Source organism: Oryzias latipes, chromosome 23 (genome assembly GCF_053564925.1).
Source record: "Oryzias latipes strain Hd-rR chromosome 23, Olatipes_Hd-rR_3.1".
Taxonomy (NCBI): Eukaryota; Metazoa; Chordata; class Actinopteri; order Beloniformes; family Adrianichthyidae; genus Oryzias; species Oryzias latipes.
The window spans coordinates 19817663-19842368 of NC_136259.1; the positions used below are offsets into that span (position 1 = coordinate 19817663).

A 24706-nucleotide genomic window follows, 5' to 3' on the forward strand; every position below is an offset into this window, starting at 1 on the left:
TGCAGTGACAAGAAAGAAAAGGGTCAGACAAACCGGGAAGCCCTGGTGCAGCATACTGCAGTTCCCCAGGTTAGAAGGTGTTTTGGAACTTAAAAAAAAAAAACAGTGTGCAAAGTAAAGCTCTAGAGGACAGGAAGGCTGTGAGACTTAAAAGTTACAGAGGAGGGGAATGACAGATGGTGAGAGCAAAGAAAAGGTCACCAAATGCTGAAGACTGCTCGGCATTGAAAAAGGTTTGAGGTTAGGTTTAAGCACTGATACATCCTGAAGTCACCTTGATAAAACACTGCAGTGTAAACAAGCACAATCCATTATTATCCATTATAAAAAAAATAAAAAAAACATAATATGATAAACATACTTTTTCTGCTGGATATTAATCATAAATGCATTTGATAGCAAAAAAGGCATTCATATTTAAAATATAGTTTTATAGGCTGCAGAAAACGATCCAATTCAGTGTTAATATGATGTGAACTGAATCTAAAGTTGGACTAAGGAAGCATCACTGCAGTTTATATTTAACAATGTGACAGTTGGGACTGCCAGCAAAACTGCTACCCAGAAATAAGAACTCAAGTGTGAAAAACCAGAACTCGTTTCTAGATATAGAGAAAGATTTTAAATCAAAATTAATAAGTATAAAAAAAGAACTGACGCAGTTGATTAATACTTTTTTTTGCCTGTTTTCTCAAGATAACATCCACTATCACGTTATCATGGGGAAACACATTTTTTTCTCATGATAAAGAAAACTAGTTATTTTCTGGTGAGAACGAGAAACTAGATAATTTTTGCTGATAGCATGAGAACACTAGATCATTGGTGATTCTTCTGGTGATCAACATTTTTCACTGATAATCGGCTTTCTTGCTAGCTTACGGCCCCCTCAACCCCAACCTCACATTATTTGCTACAAGTGGATTCATCAGAATAGAGAGGAGCAGGGAGCTTTTTTTTTTAAATGGCAGTTTTACTTTAGCTCCAAAAATTTGTATAAAGAAAAACTCAGAAATGAAATTTCAAGCTTAATTTTCTTAATTTATGTCCTCTATTGTCAAAGAAAAAGCTACAAACAAGACCAAAAATATGATTTTAATTGCAAAAGGGTCTTTCTTTTTGAAAGAGTGTTTTTCAGATGAAAAATAATTTATCTGATGATGCACAGATTCTTATGTATCACTGTGGCTTCTTTCAGGTTAAGTCAATTTTCCCAATTATTCCTAATTTATGTTATTAACCTTCAATTATATTGAGATGCTTTATCTTTAAAGTAACATAAAAACAAACTGTTATAGATCTCAACGTTGAGATGCTTTTTATTGTAATGCATAGATAAAAAAATTTCAATTAAACTGCTAACAGAAGTTGAATAGAGTTTAAATTAATAAAACGCATATTTTAAATTTCAAGTATTTTCCAATTCAATATAAAAAACAATTAGATCTTTATAAATCCATGTGGAGTTTTAACTGGGGGGTGCACCAGAGCCTATAAGAGGATTATATTTTAGACTTCATTGAAAATGACAGGTCTTTTTTGCAGCACATTGACACTGAGCCTCTATTCTTTTTAAACTTATGAAAGAGCCGCCTGAGTTATATTCATGAGCAGGAGAGATGTTGAATCTCATACTAATGGCCCCAGCCACATGTTTAGACAGGAGCCTGGGGGCATGTAAACTCCCGTGCACACCAAAAATGCATGGAACAGAATACAAATTGGTGCTTATTGTGATGGAGAGACACAAGATGGATTAAAATAATTACAGGCTGTGCATGTTCACTGCTCATGCTCAGGAGTGTGAGCCTTGGCAGGAGTTGTAAACGCCTGTTTAACTGTATGTAAACACAGCCCCCCCTCTGTACCCAGAAAATAGCTATTGATCAGTGTACCAATATTGTTTTGTTGATTTGAGGCAATTACGGTTGACGAGTGAATTGGAAAGAAACAGAGACAGCAATAAGCAGGTGGGCATACAATCCCATTTGTCCTGTGTGAGCTTGCACAGTGTGTGGTCCAGAGGCTCAGGTGTGGGGGGAGTCTGCGTTTCAAACGACCTATGTGCTGGGAAAAAAGTAGCTTCTTCATCATGCTGTGCTGGCCACAGGACATAAACTGCAGCTGCAGTTCGGTGCTCAACAGGTAAAAATGAGGCATTACCGTCCAAACAGAAACCTAAAGTGGTCTGGAGCCGAGGGGAGGAATAGAGTTTGTTGAAATGGAGAAACACAACATCAAAAAAGATGAGAAAAGATGACTGCAGGGTGCAAACAGCTGTTTGGAGACAAAGAAAAATGACTTCCACACACAGCAAAGATGTTTTGCATTTCAAAAGAGAAAAGGACTGATCCAGTGGATAAACCGGCAGCGTGAGCCTGGTGTGATACTGCCCTCTGTTGTTGAAACGTACAAAATACAACATTTATCCCTGAAAACAGGTAGTTTTGTGAGGAAAACTAAAAAAAATGAAGCCATAAAACATATATATATGCATAGGATCTATATTTCTGTTAAAGACCCACTCTTATGTAAATTATGTTTTTGGTGTTTTTAACATGTTCTTCTAGCATTTTCCCGATGATGGAGGACATATATGGAGAAAATTAAGCTTAAAACTGCATTTCTGAGGATTTTTTATTCAAATCTCTGTGAATCAGGAGGAAAAGTTAAAATACTTTTTGAAAAAGAACATATTTGTGACATTAAAAATTTTGTAATGTCGTTTTTTAATGTTTTAAGCTCCCTGCTCTGCTCCATTTTGAAGCATCCAGTTGCAGACAAATGGATCCATGTACGTCTTTGTTCTCCTCGTCTGAGCTGGTATCTGACTCAAAACTCAAAACTGTATGGCTGGAGAGCCATTTTTGTTGCACTGCTAATGCCAAGTTGGATGTGTGAGGGTCTGTAAGCTAGCAGGGGAGAATGTAAACAGAGAGCTCTCACAACTATACATAGTCTCCCCCCAACTCAGAGGTGAATTTCTACTGAAACCATGTCCTAAAAACGACACGGGTTTTCAGATTTTGTCTAACGGGAGTGGGACTTCAATAGGAAACAAGCTCCTGCCCCCCCACTACCCTGGGGGGGGGGGGGGGGGGGGGGGGGGGAGCTGTGGTGGAGCTGTGATCTCTGGGTTGCTTGGGTCGGGTGACGGGGCTGGCTTGTGGAGACGGAGCTCTCGTGTTCTCGGGGCCCTGGCTTCGTCCTTGGCCCGCGTCTTGATGTCCGGCACCCAGTGGCCCCCAAGCAACCCCCCTACAGGGGCCCCCCTCTGCGCCTGGCTGGGTGGGTGGGTGGTCCCCTCCTCCCCCCCTCTCGGGCTGCTTGGGTCCCGTCACCTGGGGGTCTCTCCCTCCCTCTCCTGGTCTGGCTGGTCAGGCTGGGGAGGATCTGGTGCAGGTCCACACTGCCACACTGCTCCCTGTCTGCTTCATCCCTCCTCCTAACCCACAGTGTCTTGATGGACAGACATTTTCCGCTCATCTTCGTGTCAGTATATCACCTTTGATGTAATATTAGTCTTTCCAGCAGATCTGGTATAATTGTTGCACAGCTTGAAATATTAACTCATTCAAATCAGTGTTTGTAAGTTTGGCCTCAATTACAAAAGGGGCTTATTCAGACATACCTCAGGTTTATCTGAAGATTAATAACCCCTATTGTTAAAGTAAAATATGTCCAACACAAGAGGCCCCCAGTCCTCATCTGCCTGCCCAGCTGTTGGACAGGACAAGTTTAAAAAAAAAAATCAGTGCTTGTATCCCCCACATTCTCCACTTCTCTTCCTTTTATTCTCTTCCACCCCACCCCCCTCACATTCTTCCCCTTTCCCCCCACACACTAAATGTAACAAATAAATTAAAAATAATAAAGTAACAAAAAGGGGTTTATGCAAATTTACACTCTGGTTTTTCGAAGTTATGTAACCTCTTTTTGTGATATTAAAACCTGTCCAACACAAAAGGCCTTCAGCTCTAATCTGTTTGCTCAGTTGTTGGACAGAACAAGTTAGAAAAAAAAATTAAAAAAAGGAAACAAGCTTCTGACAACAATTTATAATTAGTATTAAATAAAAATTTAGTGAAAGGGTCCTGTTCCGTTTTTTGGTTTCAGCAATATTTGAAGCAAAATCTCACATAAATCTAGAAATGTTTACTTCTAATCATTTAAATGACAATTTATTTTGATCGAATAAATTAAAATTCATTTGACCTCGGACTAAATATATCTTAATTCATTCCAAATATATAAATAAATACTAAAAACGGATCCAGGAATGAGGTGAGGCACACTCCTACTGCTCCACAGCTTTGAGCGACAGCAGGAACTGGACGGGATAAAGATAGTTAAATGATCTGAAATAAATCTATAAATGGCCAAAGATTTCTACTTCTATTACTTCTTTTAGTAACAAACACTTGACTAATAATATGTTAATTGACTGTAAAAACCCCACAATGCATCTGTCTTTGAATGCCTTAAATGAAATGCAGTTTCTTTTGATTCAGTGCAATCCAATGCAAAGATAATCCAAGACAAAAGCATAATTTGACAATAATTTGTTTATAAAATATTCTCAGGGTATTGTTGTTGTGGTTGAGCTTGCACTGAAACTCATGACTGCCACCATCCTTCAGCAGGTTTCTGCAGTGATAGAGTTGGATACATTTTTCCTTTTGTTTTTATACAAAACTTTGGAACAGAAGCAAATTCAGAGAGGAAACTTTTAAAAAACTATAAAAATAGTACCTTGCTGACTCGAGTTAGCGTGCCATTGGGTTTGTCGGTGTGCTCCTCATCCGACAGCCGCCCGCTCCCAAAGCTGTCCATGGAGTGGGAGGAGATGGTGTGGCAGAGCTCCTCGAAGGAGTAGTCTCTACACTTCTTGATATCGTTGAGAAGCCTGGACAGCTCACTTGTCACCGCGTCGTCAGCTGAAAATGAGTAAGATAAAGAAGATACAGGTTCACTGAAAACAACTGATTTGGTCCTAAAATCAAAATCTGAGTAAAACATTTGTCTGGATTCCTATAGCATTGCATTAAGGCAAGTTTTCAAGAATAAAATGTGCTGATTGTTTTCTCTAAGGCCTCTTCAGAGTCACTGCAGTCGTCAAGGTGACGAGGGCGTCTGCTGACAGCCAGGACGAGCAGAGCAGAGATTTTTACAGGATAGAATTTGAAACACAGGGGGCAGTGTTGTACAGAGGAATCCACACCAACGGCCATCCTCCACTGAAGGACTGATTATTTCAAGAATAACTTCACACAGCTTAGTTATGATAGAATTGATGGTCTTAAAAGATGATTGCCTGATTTGCCAAATGAATCAAACCATTATTATAGGATTTTAACTCGACTAGCCTTCAGAGGTTTCCATTGAACTCTACAGTCAGAAGTTCATGCAGAATTGAACTGATTTTTTTCTGGATTTTACACCCAATACTAACAAGCATATTTGCTTCTAATGTACTTGGAGATTATATAAAGTTATAGAGAGAATAAAAAGGGGAATCGTGTAAATGATAGACATTCAAAATGTTTGAAGAATATCTAATGTTCAAATATTATTCCAACTAAAACGTTACTACTATTTCTGGAGTATATTCACATTTGTGATCATAAACTGAGAAAAACTATGATTTCTGTGTCAAAACACTTTTTAAAAGCTTCAGAAGCAGTGCAGACGTATGCAGTCATGACTATAGGCTGTGACTGTTCAATGGAACTCCAGCAGACTTCTCCAGTGTGCCTCTGGGAACTCAGAACTTCCTCCTAAACTCTCTGCAGAATAAGACCCGAGATGATTTTTTATATTGATCTGGAGCTATGTTTGCTATTTAGAGTGAAAATAAGAGAAATGTAGAAAAAAAAAAGTTAAACTATCTTTATGGTCATCTTTGCTTTTGCTAGAAGAACATTCTCTGTAGAAGATCATCATGAGGCCATGTTCCACTGCCTGTGGGATATTTAAAATGTTGCTCTAATTAAAGTAAACAGGACCGTTTCTGTTTCTGTCGTATGTTTATGTGTTCGTGTTCTCTTTTTCCACAATACGCTGGCTATTCAGACTCTGTTGTGAATGAAAAATCCCGACTAAAGAAACCAAATGTTTTCATGTGATTCCTACTGAAATATCAAGAACAACCTGAAAAAGTCTAATCGAAGTAAACAAATGAGCGTTTTGTCCCTTTTTTATGGTCACATCCCTGTTAACCCACTAACAACCGAACCAAGAACGAAATCGATAAAAACACATTTTTTTTCTTTTTTTTTTACAAACAAGTAATTTTTTTTAAAAACTCTTTCTGGATAAATAAAAGTTAAAAAAAATATCAAAATTTGGCTGCTAGATGGGCTAGTATGTGCCCATCTTCAGAAAATGTATTTTGACATGGATCTACTAAATGATTAAAATAACTGTTTTGCAAACTTGCAAACTGCATCCTTACTTTTGTGTCTGAGGGAGGGGGAGGCAGCAGGTGAGGGGATGGCGGCCCGAGGTGCAGGAACAGGACACCTGCGGACCGGCTCCTCGATTATACCCTGTTTGTCCATCTCGTCCATCATGTAGTCTGCGGACACAGAAACGAGGAGGTAAGAATGAAGAGACCCAAAGCAAAGCTGAAGAAGCAAAACAAGCCAGACTCATTAAGGAACTTAAAAAAATAATGCTTACACTGAGAAATTACCCAGATTACAGAGCAAAGCTTATTAATGAAATAAAATTTTGTGAGCTTCTGCTACAAGAAAATTAAACAAAGTCAGCTATTAGAAGAGCCCCAAAGTAAGGGTACTTTAAATGCTTCACTGAGTATCCCAGCGCCATCAGCACTTTCTCAATAAACAGAGGACACATAAAGCAGTGTCCAAAGGCTGCAGCTGTACTACAACATTGTACTAATACTCCACCAGCTGCCTTTGGACAGAAAAACCCAGTTAATTTAAGAGCACGGTGAATCCTAGCCTGTAATTCTATTGAGACAAGCTTCATAATAAAGCAGCAGCGGCCACCAGAAAGCCCCTCTAGCTGAGGCACTTCAGTAAATGACGGGTCTTCTTTGCTCTGCGCTCACGTGTGTCCTCTTCCATCTCCACCCGGAAGTGGAGCTCAGCTGATCTGTTCACCAAGTCACAGCTGTGTCCTCTCTGGGTTCTTCCTTCCTCTGATAAACACAGATTCAGCTTTCTTTTTATGCCTATGCCAAGACTTTTGCTTGTGTTTCCACACAGCCTTTTTCAGTGACACACTGACATTTAAATACAAGCTGTGCCTTTATATCCTTTAAAGTGGCAAAACATTAAGTGTTTTAAGAGTATAAAAAGCCTCGTTCAGCAGATTAATTTTAATTAGGCCAAACATTATTATCCATATAGAATCAGTAACCTTTTTCTGAGTCAAAGCCACAATACACTAAAGCTTTAGTTACGGGTTGCTGTGGGTTTTTAGGTTGCCCAGGCCCGTGGAGGGTCGTACACACTAACTAGTCATTAGTAAGGTGCGAGTACTGGCTCCTTACTGACCGCGCACAAATGCTGCATGCACAGATGCACTGGGTGTGCAGGTAATTCCACATTGAACCTCTACCAAAATGTCAGCAGAGATGTTCAGCGCCTTTAACACTCTTTCGCTGGTTTAATATCAACTCTGTTGCATCTATATTCTAACCTTGACCGTTTGTTTCCGAGTTGAGACCAGTATGATTAATTCCTTCTCCTTTATTTTTCCTATCTTTCCACTTTTCTATTTCTTTGTGTGTGTGTCTCTTTATCTCTTCAACCCAAAACCGCATGCTCAAATACAGCCACAGATTACACAATAAGAGCTGATGAAGGCCTCCAAGCCGCAGATTACAGCGTTCAAACTGCCTTCAGAAGATGTCATTTTGGGGTCAGCAGGGACCTGGGAGAAAACTCAAACTAACAATCACAAAACAACGCAGTGCAGAGGAAGGCAAAAGGCAGAGTTTTTATCTACAGGTCCAAACATTTCAAACTTTCTCAGACAAAATGACCCAACAAACCTTTGAGTAAATGTTTTTATATCTATCAACTTAATTGTGTCCATAAATTCACAAATACTTTAGCTAAAAAAGTAAAATATTTTGTACATGTGATTAAGAATTAAAAAAATTTAAAAGAAGTGGAAAGAGAGAATTCACTCTGATGAGCTAAATTAAAAAAAACTATCAAGTACTTTTTGTACAACAGTAACACAAAGTGCTTAACAGGCTTTAAACAGTTGAAAAGGAAATTATAAAAAATAGGCTGCACAGGGGTAGGCACTCTCTCCTCACAGCAAGAAGGCCCTGGGACCTTTCTGTGTAGAATTTTGCATGTTCTCCCCGTGCATGCGTGGGATTTCTCAAGGAACTCTGGCTTCCTCCCACAGTCCAAAAACATGCTTCATAGGTTAACTGATTACTCTCAAGTGTCCCGCGGTGTGCGTGTGTGGGAGTGATTGTGTGCCCCGCGACATTGGCAACCTGTCCAGGTTGTACCCCCGTCTCAGTCCAACAGCAGCGCACAAATACAATTATCAGTTTCTCCTCTATGAACATTTTTCACACCGTAGGCTCTTACATGAATTAAAGGGGACTGCCTGAAACATACATTTACGCAGACTTTTCATGGAAAATGGGTAGAACACGCGTTGCTGAAGGCTGTGTGAAATTAGCTTTAAAGAGAATTTGCTACTGATCAATATGTTATGGAGGTGAATGCTGCTTTAAAGTTTAAAGTGACCATCTCATTGGAAGCAACAGTAACCAGTTTAGTAGAAAGAGAAATGACAGTGTTGCTGCTGTAGGAGATAATCTTGTGAAAACTGTGCTGTTTTACAGTAAAAATTCAATTAAAAAAGAGAGAAAAGACATGAGACTAAAAACACTTCAATGCAATTGAAAGCTAAATCCATATTTATACTCATTTGACAGCAATTAGCAAAATATTACCTGTTCAGACAGAAATGAAACCACAAAAAGGACCTTTTTTCACTGCCTGGAGCTCATTGATAACCATCTGATGCAAAATCCAGCGTAGACTTTTAGGACAACGGAGGAGATGTTTCAAAACAAACTTTATTGTGTGAGTTTTGGCGCCAACAGTAACAGAGCAGTCGCCCAAATTTCACCCAAGTTCCCATTGTGTTTAACAGAAACAAAGACTTCCAGGAAAATTAGATCTTCCAGTTTAATTGTCCTTCCAACAGTCACAATTCCATTCTCTCAACCACAATATACTAAAGCTCAGTATGAATGCACACAGTTTTACATCCAAAAGTGAGGTCCTGTCTTCTTATGCTTATGTAATTCTAAATTAATTAAACAATCTATTTAGAATAAGAATCACCTGTCATGTTTGTTTTTATTTACAATGTCTGGATTCCCTAATTTTTCAGAATTGTTCTTACCTTGGATGAGAGCAGTGATCTGCTGGGATTTCGGTGCAGGATGCTCTCTCAGAATCTCCAGAGCAGTTCTCCCCCGACAGTCTGTCAGACTGGTGTCGATCCCTGAAACACCAACACACCACCTGGAGTTTACTTCCATGCCCTTTAGCAATGGGGTAATGGTGAAAGCCACTACATTTTCTCAATTAAAACCTTAAGGTAAACCCTTTCACTTTGCACAAAGTACTGAGGTGACCATGATGCTTCTGCTTTCAGATGTTTCACCAGGTCAAAATCTAATTCTCAATGTCTTACTCCAAAAAAAAAAACTTATTCTAACGAATCACCCAAAAGGTTTGTACAAAAACAGGTTACATTGTAGTAAGGTCCTCCTCCATGAGAAAAATGCCCAAAGAATATATTAAAAAAACCAAAAAGACTATTTTCACTGGAGTGGGTTTTAAAAAAACCTGTTTTGAGAGGCTGGAGCCATGCTTGGATAGTGGAAAGCTGAAACAAAAGTGGTACATCAGGATCATGAACTACAGCTACCCTCCACGTTTTCTACATTCATTCACCTTCGAACAGCAAGGGTCATGCCACTATAAACAGAAGAAATACTGATTTCTCTCCAACAGCTCCATGGGTCCCTGAAAAACTCCATGGTGTTAATTTGTTTGAAGCTGGGAAACTCCAGTGGGTTTCTGGTCACAGCAAAGACACAGCTCAACTTCCAAACATGCTATTATGCAAAAATAGACAGTCTCCAAGATGTTCTCTCATTCACCATAAAGACAAATGTGATGGAAACCACATATAATGTAAGGAAGTTAATTAGAATTTTACTTAACTGCTATGTTTATCCTTTGAGTCAGACTCCAGGTCAAACTAGCTGCGGAAGCCTTACTAGGAAACTATGCGAGGAAGCGTCAGAAAAGGCTAAAGTTTATGCAATTGGTGACAAACATAAATAAACTTTCAAATGTGTAGACTTGGGTAAAGTTCAATGAACAAAGCAGGAGCAGTTTTACAGTAATCTTCCACGTTCAGTCCCTGTTTCCTGCAGGAAAAAGGAAAGACTGCTGGGAAGTGGGTGTTGGATGGCAGCAGAACTCAAGGACAATAAAAGCAAGAGTCTAATCCTTAAAATATTCCTTCCTTAAACTTACTGATTATTTTATTATTAAAATGATGCACCAAAATAAAAAGAAAATAAAAATGCCTTTCAAGAATTCTATTTGTTTTTTTCTGTTGCTATAGGTTTTGACCCACCAATCCTTGTTCCAATGGCAGGGCTTACCCAGAAAATGCCTGATATGTCAGATACCTGCACTGCTGACGGAAAAGACACATGAAACTAAACTAAACCGTCTCGCCGGGATTTATAAACCAACCTGAGTCGAGCAAAAGGCGAACTACATCCATCTTCCCAAAGAGGGCTGCCTCATGGAGGGCACTGCCATTCTCCGTCTGCAAGAGGCGGAGAAAACAGTTTCAGTGTCTAGAACAGGAAACCCAAACATCATCAGACTGAGAGAACAGAAAACAACACGAATAACCAAAAGAGATTGACAGGAAATGAAAGCAGGTATTTTTATAGAACCAATCATGAAAGAGATTGATCAAGGTTAAAAATAGCCTTTAAGCAGCATAAGCTCACTGCTGTTTCACATCACTATACAAGCAGTGGGAGATTGTATTGAAATGGCCTAGTTTTCCTCATCCTGTACGAATCAGCCTCCAGCTGAGCTAAGAAAATGCTACAGGTATGATGCAACTCAAGGAAACACGCGTGCAGAAGAAAGCAGCCGCTCTCTCCATTAATGACCAAAAACGATTACTCTGATGAGAAGGTGCGTTAAAAGCTTTCATATGACAAAGAGCAGAGGTACCAAGGGGGGAGAAAATCTTTGAAATGTACTACAATAAAAGATGCAACGTGCAGAATTTTCCTTAAATCCTGGCATCCATCACAATTTAAATGAGCAACTTTTGAAAAAACAATGTTTTGTTTGCTGTTTGAAATATTTTGTAATCCTAATTTTATTTATTCAATTGTCAGTTTTACTTTAGCACAAATTCTAAAAGTATTCTGTTTAGTGTAGAGTTTCTATAAAGCCACATCTAGAAAATGTTTGTTGAAAAGCAGTTTAGAGGTGAGAAACTTATTTTTAGTCCAACAGAGTAAAATAGAAATAAGCCTTTTTGGTCATTTGTGTTTGAGAAATCATTAACACTTACAGATTCATCATAAAAATGTGGATTATTACGATTTTTCCGGATTCACAGACAGCTGGACAGTGTTTTCTTTTTAAAGTAAATGAATACTTTGTCCAAACTTTGCATTTTGTTTGCTGAATTTAAAGCCTTAAACATTACAAATATGTTTCAACTGTTTTTAGATAGAAAATTAAACTATAGAAAATAAAACTGAATCAAAAAGTGACATAAAAGCTTAATTTAAAAAAATGTAACCTAATAACTCATCTTTAACATTCAAAATGTTTCAAAATTGTATAAAAAAAACTTTGGTTATGTTTACATTAAACAATAAACATATCTCAAAATGAGTTCTTTGTATTTTCTTACATTTCCAACTTCATTAAATGTGACATCTCAAATTACAAAATTGCTTTTTTTATTGAAAAGTTTTTGATTGATATAACTGAAAAATGACTGAAAATTCAAAAGGAAAAATTGTTGAATTTTTTATGTACTAAGACAGTAAAGCCGGAAAAACTTTGCATGATATTTATGAGCTAAAATCTTCACTTAAAGAAAAACATCTAAGAGAGTTTCTCCTTTTTTCCTGAAGAAAACAGTCAGATTTTTTACAGTAACAGTGTTTTCCTGTATTTGTCTTTTTGTTTAGGCAGTGAAGGAATTTACAATAATCTGGAAACTATCGTAAAGGTAAACTGCAGACTTTTTCACAAATGGCTGCTCTGCAAAAATAGCCTTCTTAGAAAGTAAGTAAAACAATTCTTTAAATTGTAAAGTAAAGTAAAAAATCTGCTACTAGAGAAAAGAAAAGAAATGTCGTTACCAAGACATATTTTCTTAAACGAAGGTCATTTTGCTATTGAAATACTTTCTGTACAAGATTATTTTTCTTGCAAAACAGAAAATAAGAACTTTTCTTGCAACAATGTTCTTTTTATTTTCTAAAAATTCACAGGCTATAATCTTATAAGAACATCAGACTCCATTTCCATGCAAATAACCAAAAAATACAAAAAATTGATTTGAGTTAAAAGCAACTGGAAAATCTGAGAACTGTTTTTGATTTTGAGTGTTTTTTATTCCAGTCATTATATCTACACTCCACTGACTGATGCAAGGGGTTAACTGCTGAACATACTGTCCTGAGCATCTTACTGGAAGCTCCAACTCCCACTTGGTGCACCAAAAATGCACTTTGAAGACACTTGCAGCTGTCCCCAACGGAAACAGCAACAGTATGCTGAATGTGTTGCATCCTTCATGGTTGGCTTCCTGACAAAACAGGTTAAAACCTGCCTTCTATAAAACTCCCAGCCTTAATGAAGACAAATTATTTGGACAGCAGCCAGGCCTCTTCTGAAATACCTGCCGGGAGACGTAATTCTAAAAGACACTGCAGCAGATCAGAGAGATCGCCCCCCCCTTGCTAAACTTACCTCAGAAACTGGGAAAGACACTCATAGAAGTGAATGCAGAGAATCCAAAATCCAAAAAAGGTGACGGCTAATTGGATCCTAAAATTCCTGCTGATGTAAATCTATGAAAACACGCCATTAGTGCCCCAGCCTCAGTGAATGAAGTGGAAATTTGAGCAACAACAAAAAATGTTTCATCCTCATTCAAGAGAAGGTGGGAGCACAGGAAAACAGCCCCCCCTTTCTAAAACACACGGCCTGCCCTCTTGATACTCCGTGACCACTTCCTGTCCCGTTTCCCATGACGATGTCAAGAGGAAACAAGGAAAGTGAATCTCGCTATAAGAGTTTCCTGCAATTCAAAGCCCAAAAAAAGGAGAAAGAAAAGAAAAAAACACACAGACACTATCATCATGTTGTGATGATAACATGAATCGCCAAATTTTCAATTGGTCTGATGAAGTGTCCGTCTGTACAACCCCCCTCCCTGTTAGCAGCTAATGTGTCAACACAGAACCACAGTTCCGACCAGCTTCAATGGAGACAATGCACTTGAAAATACTCCACCTCCTCTCTGAGTTGGCCTGCTGCCCACTTAACAGCACGATCCCCCCATCGGGATTTCCACTCATTATAAAGGAAACAGAGAGGAGGAAGTGTGCGGCAGACTGCGATGCTTTTATCATTTATTTAGTCCCACTATACGGGCTTTACTCCAATTACTGACACGGGCTGTAAGCTCCAAATAACGCGCTTTCAGCTGATGGCAGTTTACAAGGAGTCTGTCAGAGGGATGTTCACTGCACCCGCTGCAATGACAGCGTGGCCTTTACACAGAAAAACACTGAAAGAGCAATTATCATTACATTTGAGCTTTTACATTATAAAGGACTGCTTCTGCAATACCAGCACGTTCTGCACATCTCTAAAGACGGTCAAAAAAGGCTTAGGATTTCCAAAGAAGCAATAATTTTAGAGAATGAATTTTCCTAACACCCGCTTCTCTGCTTCAACGGTACAATATTATAGTACATATTATAGTAACATATTCATGAGACGTGCTTTTATAGTTAAAGTTGATATAATTTACTAGCTACAGACCACCAACATTTGCCATCCCACAGTTTTCACTAATGAAAACTGGGTTTTTGGTGTTTTGGACATGCACTGGTGGCATTTTTCTTACAACAAAAGACATATTTAAAGAAAATTATGCATAAAACTGCGTTTCTGAGCATTTCGTTGTTCAAAAAGAGGCAAAAAGGCTGTTGGAAAAAAACTTATGGCACTAACATAAGTGCTACAAAAGATCCTTGCAAAAACATTTTCTACACCCATACGTGGAAAAACATGTACCGGTAGGTTTAAAATTAGTCTCAGTCAAGAACGAAATAATGCCAAATAATACTGACTTCCACTAGACAAAGTAACTGAAACCTTTGATGTTTAAAAGAGCCATTTGAGCCAATTTCTTACCAGCGGGAGCCACAAAGTCCCACTTTATTGTGCAAAAAATTCACTTAGTTTTTTGGAGCAGTTAAAGTCATTCGTTTTAAAAAAAATGTAGCTTTCAAAAATTTACAATATTTGAATTTTTACAGTGTTATATTTTTCTTTGTTCAAACAAATGTCATTTCTTTTACTTTACACTGCTTTACACGTTTTAATTAAGATGCTCCTGCTGCAGCAGATTTACTTAAATTAAAAATGCAGTAAAGTCAAGCAAGGAATTTCTAGCATTTATCTTTTTTTTGGGTGCTCCATCATCTTTGCTATCCTCATACTATTAACCCCTTAATGCCTATTGATGCAAATATGCATCTTTGGCTCCAAAATTACATAAATTTAGCATCTACTTGAAACACAAATGATTTCTTTTTCATAGCTGTAAATTAGCTAAGGGGATAAATATAAATATGACAACATGCGTGTAAAATCAGCAACTAGACACTGTTGCTGCGCAAGAAAAGGATATTTGCTTTAATTTTTTTTCTAATATAGAACAGCTCTGGCAGTAAATTAAACCTTTTACTATCATTTCGGTCAGGTCTCTGACCTGTTTCCACGCCCGACCCGCCAGAGCTCGGCTCCACGCCCGTCCCCCCAGAGCCCGACTGTTGGCCCGACCCGCCAGAGCCCGACTGCTGGCCCGACCCGCCAGAGCCTGACTGCTGGCCCGACCCGCCAGAGCCTGACTGCTGGCCCGACCCGCCAGAGCCTGACTGCTGGCCCGACCCACCAGAGCCTGACTGCTGAACCGACCCGTCAGAGCCTGACTGCTGGACCGACCCGTCAGAGCCTGACTCCATGCCTGACTCCTCCATGCCTGATCTGCCTCGCCGGACGGCACGGAACCCCGGCCGTCCTCCGGACCTGCCTCGCCGGACGGCACGGAACCCCGGCCGTCCTCCGGACCTGCCTCGCCGGACGGCACGGAACCCCGGCCGTCCTCCGGACCTGCCTTGCCGGACGGCACGGCCCCCCGGCCGTCCTCCGGACTCTTTGGACAATTATGCCCGTCGAGGTTTGTCCTCCGGGGCCCCCCCCTCAGTTGACTTTTGGAACCTCAGAGCGGTTCCTTGAGGGGGGGGTACTGTCATGGTTTTGAGTTTGTTGTGTCTTGTTTTTCGTTTTAGTTCTTGTTCTGTCTTGTTTGGTTCTGTTTCCTGTTTTATTTTGAAAGATTTCCTGTCTTGTCATGTTTCTTGAGTTTTACTTCCTTTGGTCCCCATCTGCCTTGATCGTGTTCACCTGTGTCTTGTCTGCCCTGCTTGTATATAAGTCTTGTCTCTGCCTTCCTCTTGTGCTGGTCCATTAGCTTGTGTCATGGTGTTCACGTCTTCATGTCTTAGCGTCCTCGTTCCTTGTTTCATGCCACGCCACAGTGAGTTTTTGTTTTTGGTTTTGTCATCCTGCTCTGCAGCGCCTTTTGTTCTGTTATTAAACCCTTTAGTCCTGAACCCGTTGGCCTACCGTCTCTGCATCTGGGTCCTACCGGCTCTCGAGCCACCCCGCACGTGACACCTGCCGTCTAATCAGCATCTTGATATGGCACACCAGTGAGGTGGTTTGGATTGTCTTGGCAAAGGAGAAGTGCTCACTATCACAGATTTAGACAGATTTGTGAAGAATATTTTAGAGAACTGGTTATTTTGTGTATGTGGAAAATGTTTCACATCTTTGAGTTCATACCATAAAAAATGGGAGCAATAAAAAAAGTGTTGCGTTTATATTTTTGGTCAGTGTATATTTGGCTTGTATTATTTCAGAAGGACATCAAAAAATAAAAAAAACTGTAACCGATGTTTCTTTCAACATTTTGAAGTGAAGGAGAGCCTTCACTTGCTGCATGAAGGGTAAATTGCAAATAAGATGTGAGGCATCAAAGCCTACAGAAGGAATGAGAACTGCAGTCATGTGTAGTGGAAAAGATGAGAAAAATCAAAGCTGGTGCTTCTCCAGGCACGTGGAGCCCTGCATAAAAACACCTTCATTTAGATCAGAGGCGGCGTGCACGGTAAGCCGTGAATTCCTCCTGTAAGGCTGGTTGTGACACTCCAGAAACAAAACCCTCATGAAATGTACACAACATGCAACTGACTAAAATGTTGCAAAGTAATCTATTTAATCTGTTATATGAATATGATCTTTTAATATTTAAGGGCCCACTAAAATGAAATTCGTGTAACATTTTTTTCATGTTGGCGGACATTTATAAAGAGAATTAAGATTAGAATTGCTTTTCTGAGTATTTCTTTATTCATTAAATCATGAGCTGCACATTAAACCTGTAGAAAAAAATAAATATTTAGTTCAATAGCTCTACATACAGCATCATCCCAAATTTATAAAGACTGTGTGGGGAAAAAAGTAAAACGGCACAAATAAAACACCCCATAATTAAAACAAATGCAAAGTTCACAGGTCATAAAGTTCAAACGCGTCTAGTAGAGAAAATCTAACATTTGTCCAAATACCAGAGGTCTTATTTTGATTGCAACACTCCGAACATGAAAACCCAGAATGTGGATCTATAAAGAACACCGTGTCCTCCTCTACTGTCAGCCTGTTCAACCAATCAATTATTCAGCACTCACCAGCAAACATGTGAAGCATGTACAGTATAAACATGATCTCTAATAAATATTCAAGGAAGACATTTAAAAAGAAATCCAACTTATTGTAAATGTTAGTCTAAGTGAAGATTAGCACATTCCATGCACCTCAAAGCCCAGGAATTGTTTTTTTTTTCTTTCATTTAGGGTCAGGAGTCTTCAACACCATCAGACATGATGTGATTTATAGCTCTTGTAAAAGAAAATGGCAGCCCTTAACTTTAAGATAAAATGCCTTTCTAACATAATAACAGACTTCAGGGCTCATATTCCATGAACTACTGTGTTAAGAATACAGACACAACCTGTCAGTTTCGTGTTACTTCATGCAGCTAATAAAAAGTTCTGTGAATTTGTTGAAAAAAAAAAAAAAAGAAATACTTTAAACCTAAAATTTTTAACACCTGCTATGTGTTTTACATGGTTCCCCGTTTCAACAAACCTGAATCAAACATGAACTACATCAGGTGTGCTGGAAAAGAAGTAATAGATCAGCAAAAAATGTACTTGTAGACCACAACTGCTTTTCACTTTGACTACTTGGTTTATTTACATATAAAGAAAAATTAAAAGAATTATACAAAAAAAAAAAGAAAAGAAAGGAACTTGTTTAAGCTTAGTTGCAAAACTAAACAAAAATCTAAAAAGAAGGAAACAAAAGCAACTTCAGGAAATATACACAAGGATTGGGCCAGTGTATAGTCTCTTTCTCTCTCCACACTTGGAATGAAACTTTTTTTTTCATGTTTTATAATATAAACTGTTGAGGTTTTATGCAGTCGCCAAACTCATCCCATAGTTTTTCCCAGAGGGCCTTGTCTAGTGTTTTGGAAAGAAAATGATCTTTTTTAATGAATTAACGGCTGAAATTGATTTTTAGATTAACTCCTTTTTATTATAACAGGAAAAAATATATCTATCCGAATCCCTTTCAGGGTCACAGGGCTGCTGTTGGACGAAGGCGACTCTGAACAGGTCGCCAGTCTGTTCACCCACACTCACATGCACACCTAAGGACGAGTTGTTTTTAGATGGTGGGAGGAAGCGGGACTTCAGAAAGAAAACCCACACATACATGAGGAGAATATCCACACAGAAAATTCCTAGCAGGGATTCAAATCAAGGCCTTCTCATTGCGAAGGAAGAGCGCTAACCGCTGACGTTGCCTGATCTAGTCAAGAGACTAAAAACGGTCCCAGAGTCAGAGGACACAACCACCCTGAAGGGTTTTTCCACTTACCACACAGTTGACCTCCATGGCTGCATCCAGCAGAGTCTGGATGGTGCTGTAGTGTCCGTTGCGTGCAGCCAGGTGAAGCGGAGTGTGTAGTCGAGTGTGGCCGGTCATGAGGTTGGGATGGGCGTTCACCAACATGCGTACCACCTGCACAAAAATAAAGGGGAGCAGACAAAAATTAGGGAAATATGAAAAAATGAAACTATGATTTCATAACTAGATGGATGTAGAAGTTGATGAGGTGGTGGTAAAGACAGCAAAAGTTTTTGAAATGTTTTTTCTCCATAATTGTGAGGACTTGCTGAACAGACATCACCCAGAGACCAAAAAGGCCTTAGAGTGTTAAGAATGAGGCGCATCTGTAAATGTGACAAGCTAATTTTAAACTGAAACAACTGACCAAAATAATAAACACAACTGAACTGAAAAAAATACTCATTATGTCACTCTTTAAAAAGGGACAATGAAAAAACAAGTGTGAAATACTAACAAATGTTAGAATACAAAAGAGCCAAAGAGGAGCAGTTTAAATCCTAAGAAAAAGTCTCAAAAGAATAAATTTCAACATCTATGAAAGTTCAGGAAACACAGGAAAACTTAAAGTCTCACAGTCTATTACAGTATGGACACTGGGAGGGGTTAAAAAGGCATCGACAGGTTTTAAAGAGGCATCAGTTCCATCTCGTTTGTTCTCTCTTGTTTAAAGTCAAGCTACGTTCACACCCGGCATGTGACTCACATTTAGAAACACATTAAACGCACATTCTTGAGCACATGTTTAGGGTGTGGTGCTCACACTGGACAAGCAGGTAGGGGCTATGTCCGAATTCCTTCAATACGCACCATATAGTGCGTTCCTCATTTTGTAGTGCCGTCCAAATCTACAATTCCAAAAATCCAGTCTCTGCGAAAAACCATTGAGCATCTATGCTCACCAAATTGGGAAATATAGACCACAATATAATAAGTTTGAACAAAAAAAACATTTTTACATGTATTTTTCTAATAAACCATCAACATTTTCATCTTCAGAACTGAGTAGATTCATAAATGGTTGTTGCAAAACACTCATATCAATGAGATGTTCACTTTGTGATATCGATAACTGCATATTTGCGGTTTATAAAGAAAAAAAACATTAAAAGGAAGCCCCTGGCTAATGCACACAGCAGCATGTCCACCTTGGAATCAACTGTTCAAAGTGGAGCTGAACGTTCTGCAGTGAGAGGAAAGGTCTAAAAGTGTATCCAGATATAAAACTTTTAAGAACCATTAGAATACGTAGGTAAGTTCACCTAAAGGTCAGAAAATAGTCAAATCTCGAGAGCTCTAACTTAAACTCTTTGAGGCTTCATTTGCATTTTAAATGCTAATGTTCATGTCAGTGCAATGAATTAAACTTCTGATTTTCTGCTCCTTGGACATTTAAAAGTGAAGAAGTATTATTGCAAAACTGCAAATGAAGAAAACACAGTGTGGTGAACCTTAGCAAGTGTTGAGGAGTAACTCAATCTCAGTCGATATGTGAAAGCTGGAGCTCTTTAGATCTTTTGGGTCTTTCATCTCGTCATGCATCACTACAGTAATGTCAAGCTCACCAAAATGTTTTTGTCATTGAGACTTTAAAAAAAAAACAGGCACTAATGTGTGAAAATCAATTTAAATTCCACCCTATCCGATAAAAACCAACTGTAGGCCTTCAAATGTACTTTTTTTTGGACATGGTAAATGAAATGGGAGAACTGAAAGGGAAAGGACTTCATTTTACAGATGGTTGTCTCTGAACTTTTGCAATGTGTTAGTCACATCTTCATGCCGCAGTAGCTCCCTCCACAGGGATTTCCTTTGGTTATTATGCAGAAGAGAATTACCATTCGGCCTTTATAAATGATTCATTCAGAATGAGGAATTCCTGACTGCAATTAAACGTTACCTTAAGAGGGAGAACATGTTTGAACATGAGCAGATTGTTTTTAGCAGGCAGTGTTAAAGTGCCTTACCTTTAATTGCATTGTCACAGATAAGCACCTGCTCTTTTTAAATGTTTTTAACAGGATGTTGACTAAATATAATTATTGACAGCTCTAAAAACATGCTCATCTTCTAGGTTTTTTGTAAATACGACTTAAAACAACAGTTATTCCCTTTATAAGATAAGCAATTCCATCTTTTACTCTATTATTACCTGGGAGGGGAACGAAAAGTTCACCTGTGATTTTGTCACAGTTTCTGCTGTAAGTGGGATGTGGGAGGGGCCAATAGCAGAACCTGTTGTGTCTTACCTTTTTTTTTTTTTTTTAGTTCAACAACTCCAGAAAAAAAGTTCAGTCAATTCAGCAAAAAAGCTGCCAAGATAAGATCATTAGTGATGAACCCCTGCTGATGAAAAGGTCTTCTTCACCATTTAAAATGCTAAGATCAGATGCTTCAATAATCTGGACAGGTTAGTCTCACTAGCCTGCAGTCTTCCATAGAGTGCAGCCAGGTCCAGGGGCGTCTCTTGCCGGTTGTTCCTCATAGTTGGGTCAGTCAGCTCCTGAAGCAGCACTGACACCACCTCGGAATGGCCATACTGGGCTGCACAGTGGAGCGCCGTTTCCCTCTCATGGTTCTACAGAGGAACACAACGGAAGTGGCATCAGGAAGAGTGAAGGGAAAATATAATGGAGGAAAATGATGAGTGGGAAGAAGAACGAGAAGGCCGTTCTTCTTACTTTTTCGAAGGATTTAAGTAACACTTCAACTGTATTTGATGTTAACAAAAGTTGTTTTTATTACATTTATTCTATTCAGTTTTTTAAAAACACAATACACAACACATATACGGTCAAAATATGGATTTAAACCCTGTTAAATAATCATCTAAGCTGTAGACTGACTTCACTATATTAAAAAATGTAGTAATCCCAAAGTTGATATCAAAAGGTGTTACATGTTCAGAGTCATTAAAAGTTGTGATAGCTGTGGTAAGCTGTCAGCATTACAGTCTGAAGAGGCTTCTGACTGAAGGCACTTGAGTTATTATGTAATGAAAAAGATGATCAAGCATGAATCTTTGGATAATTGGCTCCAGAGCAGAAACAGGCAGCTTTCTTCATTAGTTTGTCTCTAAAAGCCACTTGTTCTGATGCAACCATATAAGAAGACAGTGATTACATCCTTTACAACATACCCAGAGATATTTACAACACTTTAAACATGCAAACTTTACAGGAACTTCAGCTTCTTCAAGACAAACAATCTACTCAGTCCCTTCTTGAAAACATCCTCACAGTAGCATCCTCAACTTACCCTGTTCTGCCGGTTAACACAAAGGTATTTATATTCCTCCACCAACTCCACTACTTTTTCAGTAAATGAGGTTTAACCTGCAGCTAGGCCTCCGAAAACCCAGAATCCTATTTGTCTTCTTCACATTCAGTGTTCAGACTCTTGTTTAGACATCAAGTCAAATTTGAGCCACGCTGGGCACATAATGAGATTATAAATTGATTGTTTTTCTTTCTAAAAGATGTAAAAACTTAGTACGATAAAAAAAAAGAAGAAAAAAGATCTTTTATCTTACATGAAAAAAGGCTCCAGTTGACAAATTTCTTCATCAAACTGAATAGATGTTCGATAAAACTGGACTAAATCTGCAATTCACAATGAATATTGTGTTGAAAATTATGGATTTATGAAGTCTTCACGATTTGACCCCTTTTCTTCTTCTTCTTCTTCTTTGTCTTTCGGCTTTTCCCATAAGGGGTCGCCACAGCGAATCATCCTTTTCCACCTCACTCTATCATGAACATCTTCTACCCTAAGAAAGCACACTTTTAATGCTTGATATGACTTTCTAGGAAGGGAAAAACACAGATCTTTTGGGCCTTTATTTAGTTCCAGAGCCGTTTGACTCTTCAGTTACTGTTGTTTATAACTTTTGCCTGAGACAGATTACAACTCCAACTGTACCAATTCACTTAGAGAAGCAAAAGCTCTGACAGATTCTAAAAACACTTATTTTTTAAGACTCTTTAGTATCTAGGTTCATTTGATTTAAAGTATAAACAAGTTCCAAAAAGGCTGCAATTAATAACAGTGTTATAACAATGTATAACACTGTGGATAAATAACAGAAAAAAAAAAGTATGTTTGTAAATAAAGATAAGCAATACACAATGGGGGTGGGATTATGTAAGTTTATACTTTATTTGACATAATATTTAATGGAATCAATGCATCATGTGGACTGGATAACAGCAAATATATCATAATAAAAAAGATGGCATAATTTTTTTTTTCTTTATCATCTAATCAATTAATGAATTCATATTTTAAATACATTTAAATAAAACAATACATTTTTATTTTATTCCTCAATTATTCAAAAATTGATGAATAAATAAAAAATGGATTTAAACAGTGTAAACTAAAATATTTATCAAATTAAATAAATCAGAAAAAAAGAGTGGAGATACCCAATTCCACTGACACATTTATAGGTATATTTTTAATGCACAAGTGCTACAGTTGCTTATAGTGCTTTAAAGAATATTTGGCCCTTGAGATATTTAGTAAATGATCTTCAGACTCAAGCAGAGAAAGTAAGGTGTGATGTCCAAAACCTCCAAACATGTTTAAAAAACTGTGGTCGCCTTGAACTAATGAACTGGGATCACAGTAGAAGTAGTGACCAAACAAGTCAAAAAGTTCAACTGTTATGAAACAAATATATGTTAATCTTAGTAAATGACATTTTTAAACAATTCAACATACATGTAGATCACCTACTAGTTTACAAAGTTAATCCGCTCATCCGTTTAGGATAAGTCTCTGGCATTACTTCACTTTCTGAAGCCCACGCAGGAGTTTGCTCTTCTTCATGCATTTGTTGCTTAAGTGGGGAGAAAGGGACGACAGATTACCAACAAGGTGAGCTGTGTGTGATTTGTGGAGGATGTGGTGAGACAGCAGGATTAGAAGCAACACGTCTGTCTGCCTTTGTGTTTTCAAAGTGGGCCATACATTTACATGAGGCTAACTGACAGCTTTACTGTCCTGTTGCTGATTAGGTTCTAAACTCCAATCATCTACTATTGCGAAATGACCTGACAGAGCACTACATCACTATCCCAGCTTTCCTTTTTAAACAGCAAAGAACATGAAGATGGTTACTTCAGGTAATCCAGCCTTCATGAACATCAAAGAAGGAATTTTAGTATCATGTTTGAAATGTTCTAAATCTTTTTATTTATTTGTGTGTTTAGCCTTCCTAGATTTGGCAGACACTTTCTTTATTTTCATTATTATTATTATTACATCTCATTTCACTGTGCATTATGCTTTCTCTGTTTTCTGTGGGTCTAAAAAGAAAAACCCCACATTAAATCAAAATCAATGCAACCAGAGACCACTGATGACCCAAAAAAAAAAAAAAACAGTAACTCATATGACTTTCTGACAAGAACAACAAACAATAATACAATGCAAGTAAAAAGAAAAGAAAAAAAAGCTTTTAAAAGGTGCTTTAAAACGTTCAGGACAGTTGTAGAAAAGATGATATGAATGAACCCACAAATCTGTTCCTCTTTTTTGCACTCATCTGGCGCACTGAAGGCATTTTAAAGAAAAAAAGTTTAAAATGCCACCGTTCAGTAAATAGGAATTCCTTAACTTTACACTTCTGTTAATAAAAAGAAAACCACCAGCAACCTGCAAAAGTTTGAGAAAATGGTGATAAATAGTTGATTTTTAGAAAATGTATATTTTAACCTAACCCCGTCCCTAAAACTGACATCCATTCACCCCAAAAAATAAACAAAAATAAAAAATATCAAGGAGTGAAATACTGAATGGAGTTTTGTGTCTTTTTAAGTCCAGGATAGTCGTGCTGTCATGCAGCCTTTGCTCGATTGGACAAGGAGGACTAAAATTTGTTACACTTCTTTGGTTTATCCCCTTTTCACATTGCAGTCATAGTCCGCATCACAAAGCTGCAGCAGCTGATGTTTTTCACTCTTTTCCTGTTCACAGTGCTTAAAATTTATTCTGTGATTTTTTTTTTTATTCAAGTCTCTCTTTCTTTCTTAGCTCAAAGCAGAGAGAAGATGTGAAGGTTCATGTGAACTTTGGTTTCAGCAAAACAAACAAACTGTAGATTGCCTGTAAACTCAGGTCTCTGTTCTGTGATGTGGTTTACTAATGTGTGAACAGAACACATGCTGACTCTTCAGCTCACTAAATGGTAAAATATAGGAAAAATAATAGGTATATACTCTGTGTATTTAGTTGCATTTAATAACTAAGGTGTAAATCATGAGAAATGTAGAAAAGAGAAGGTC

General features: G+C 38.2%; 1 protein-coding gene across 14 annotated transcripts in view; it reads right to left on the bottom strand.

The window, feature by feature from the left end:
* anks1b (ankyrin repeat and sterile alpha motif domain containing 1B) overlaps positions 1-24706 on the bottom strand; it is a 205825-nt gene that overhangs the window by 108366 nt on the left and 72753 nt on the right. For 12 of the 14 annotated variants that reach the window (XM_023952560.2, XM_023952556.2, XM_078941579.1 and 9 more), the window contains exons 4-9: positions 20842-20994; positions 18387-18530; positions 10788-10863; positions 9415-9516; positions 6455-6577; positions 4753-4937 (exon numbers count right to left, since the gene is read on the bottom strand). In XM_023952560.2, the coding sequence (XP_023808328.1) occupies positions 4753-4937; positions 6455-6577; positions 9415-9516; positions 10788-10863; positions 18387-18530; positions 20842-20994 (783 nt within the window). Of the gene's footprint in view, positions 1-4752; positions 4938-6454; positions 6578-9414; positions 9517-10787; positions 10864-13052; positions 13254-18386; positions 18531-20841; positions 20995-24706 lie in introns of those variants that run through there. The other 2 variants (XM_078941582.1, XM_023952563.2) reach the window with 1 other exon arrangement.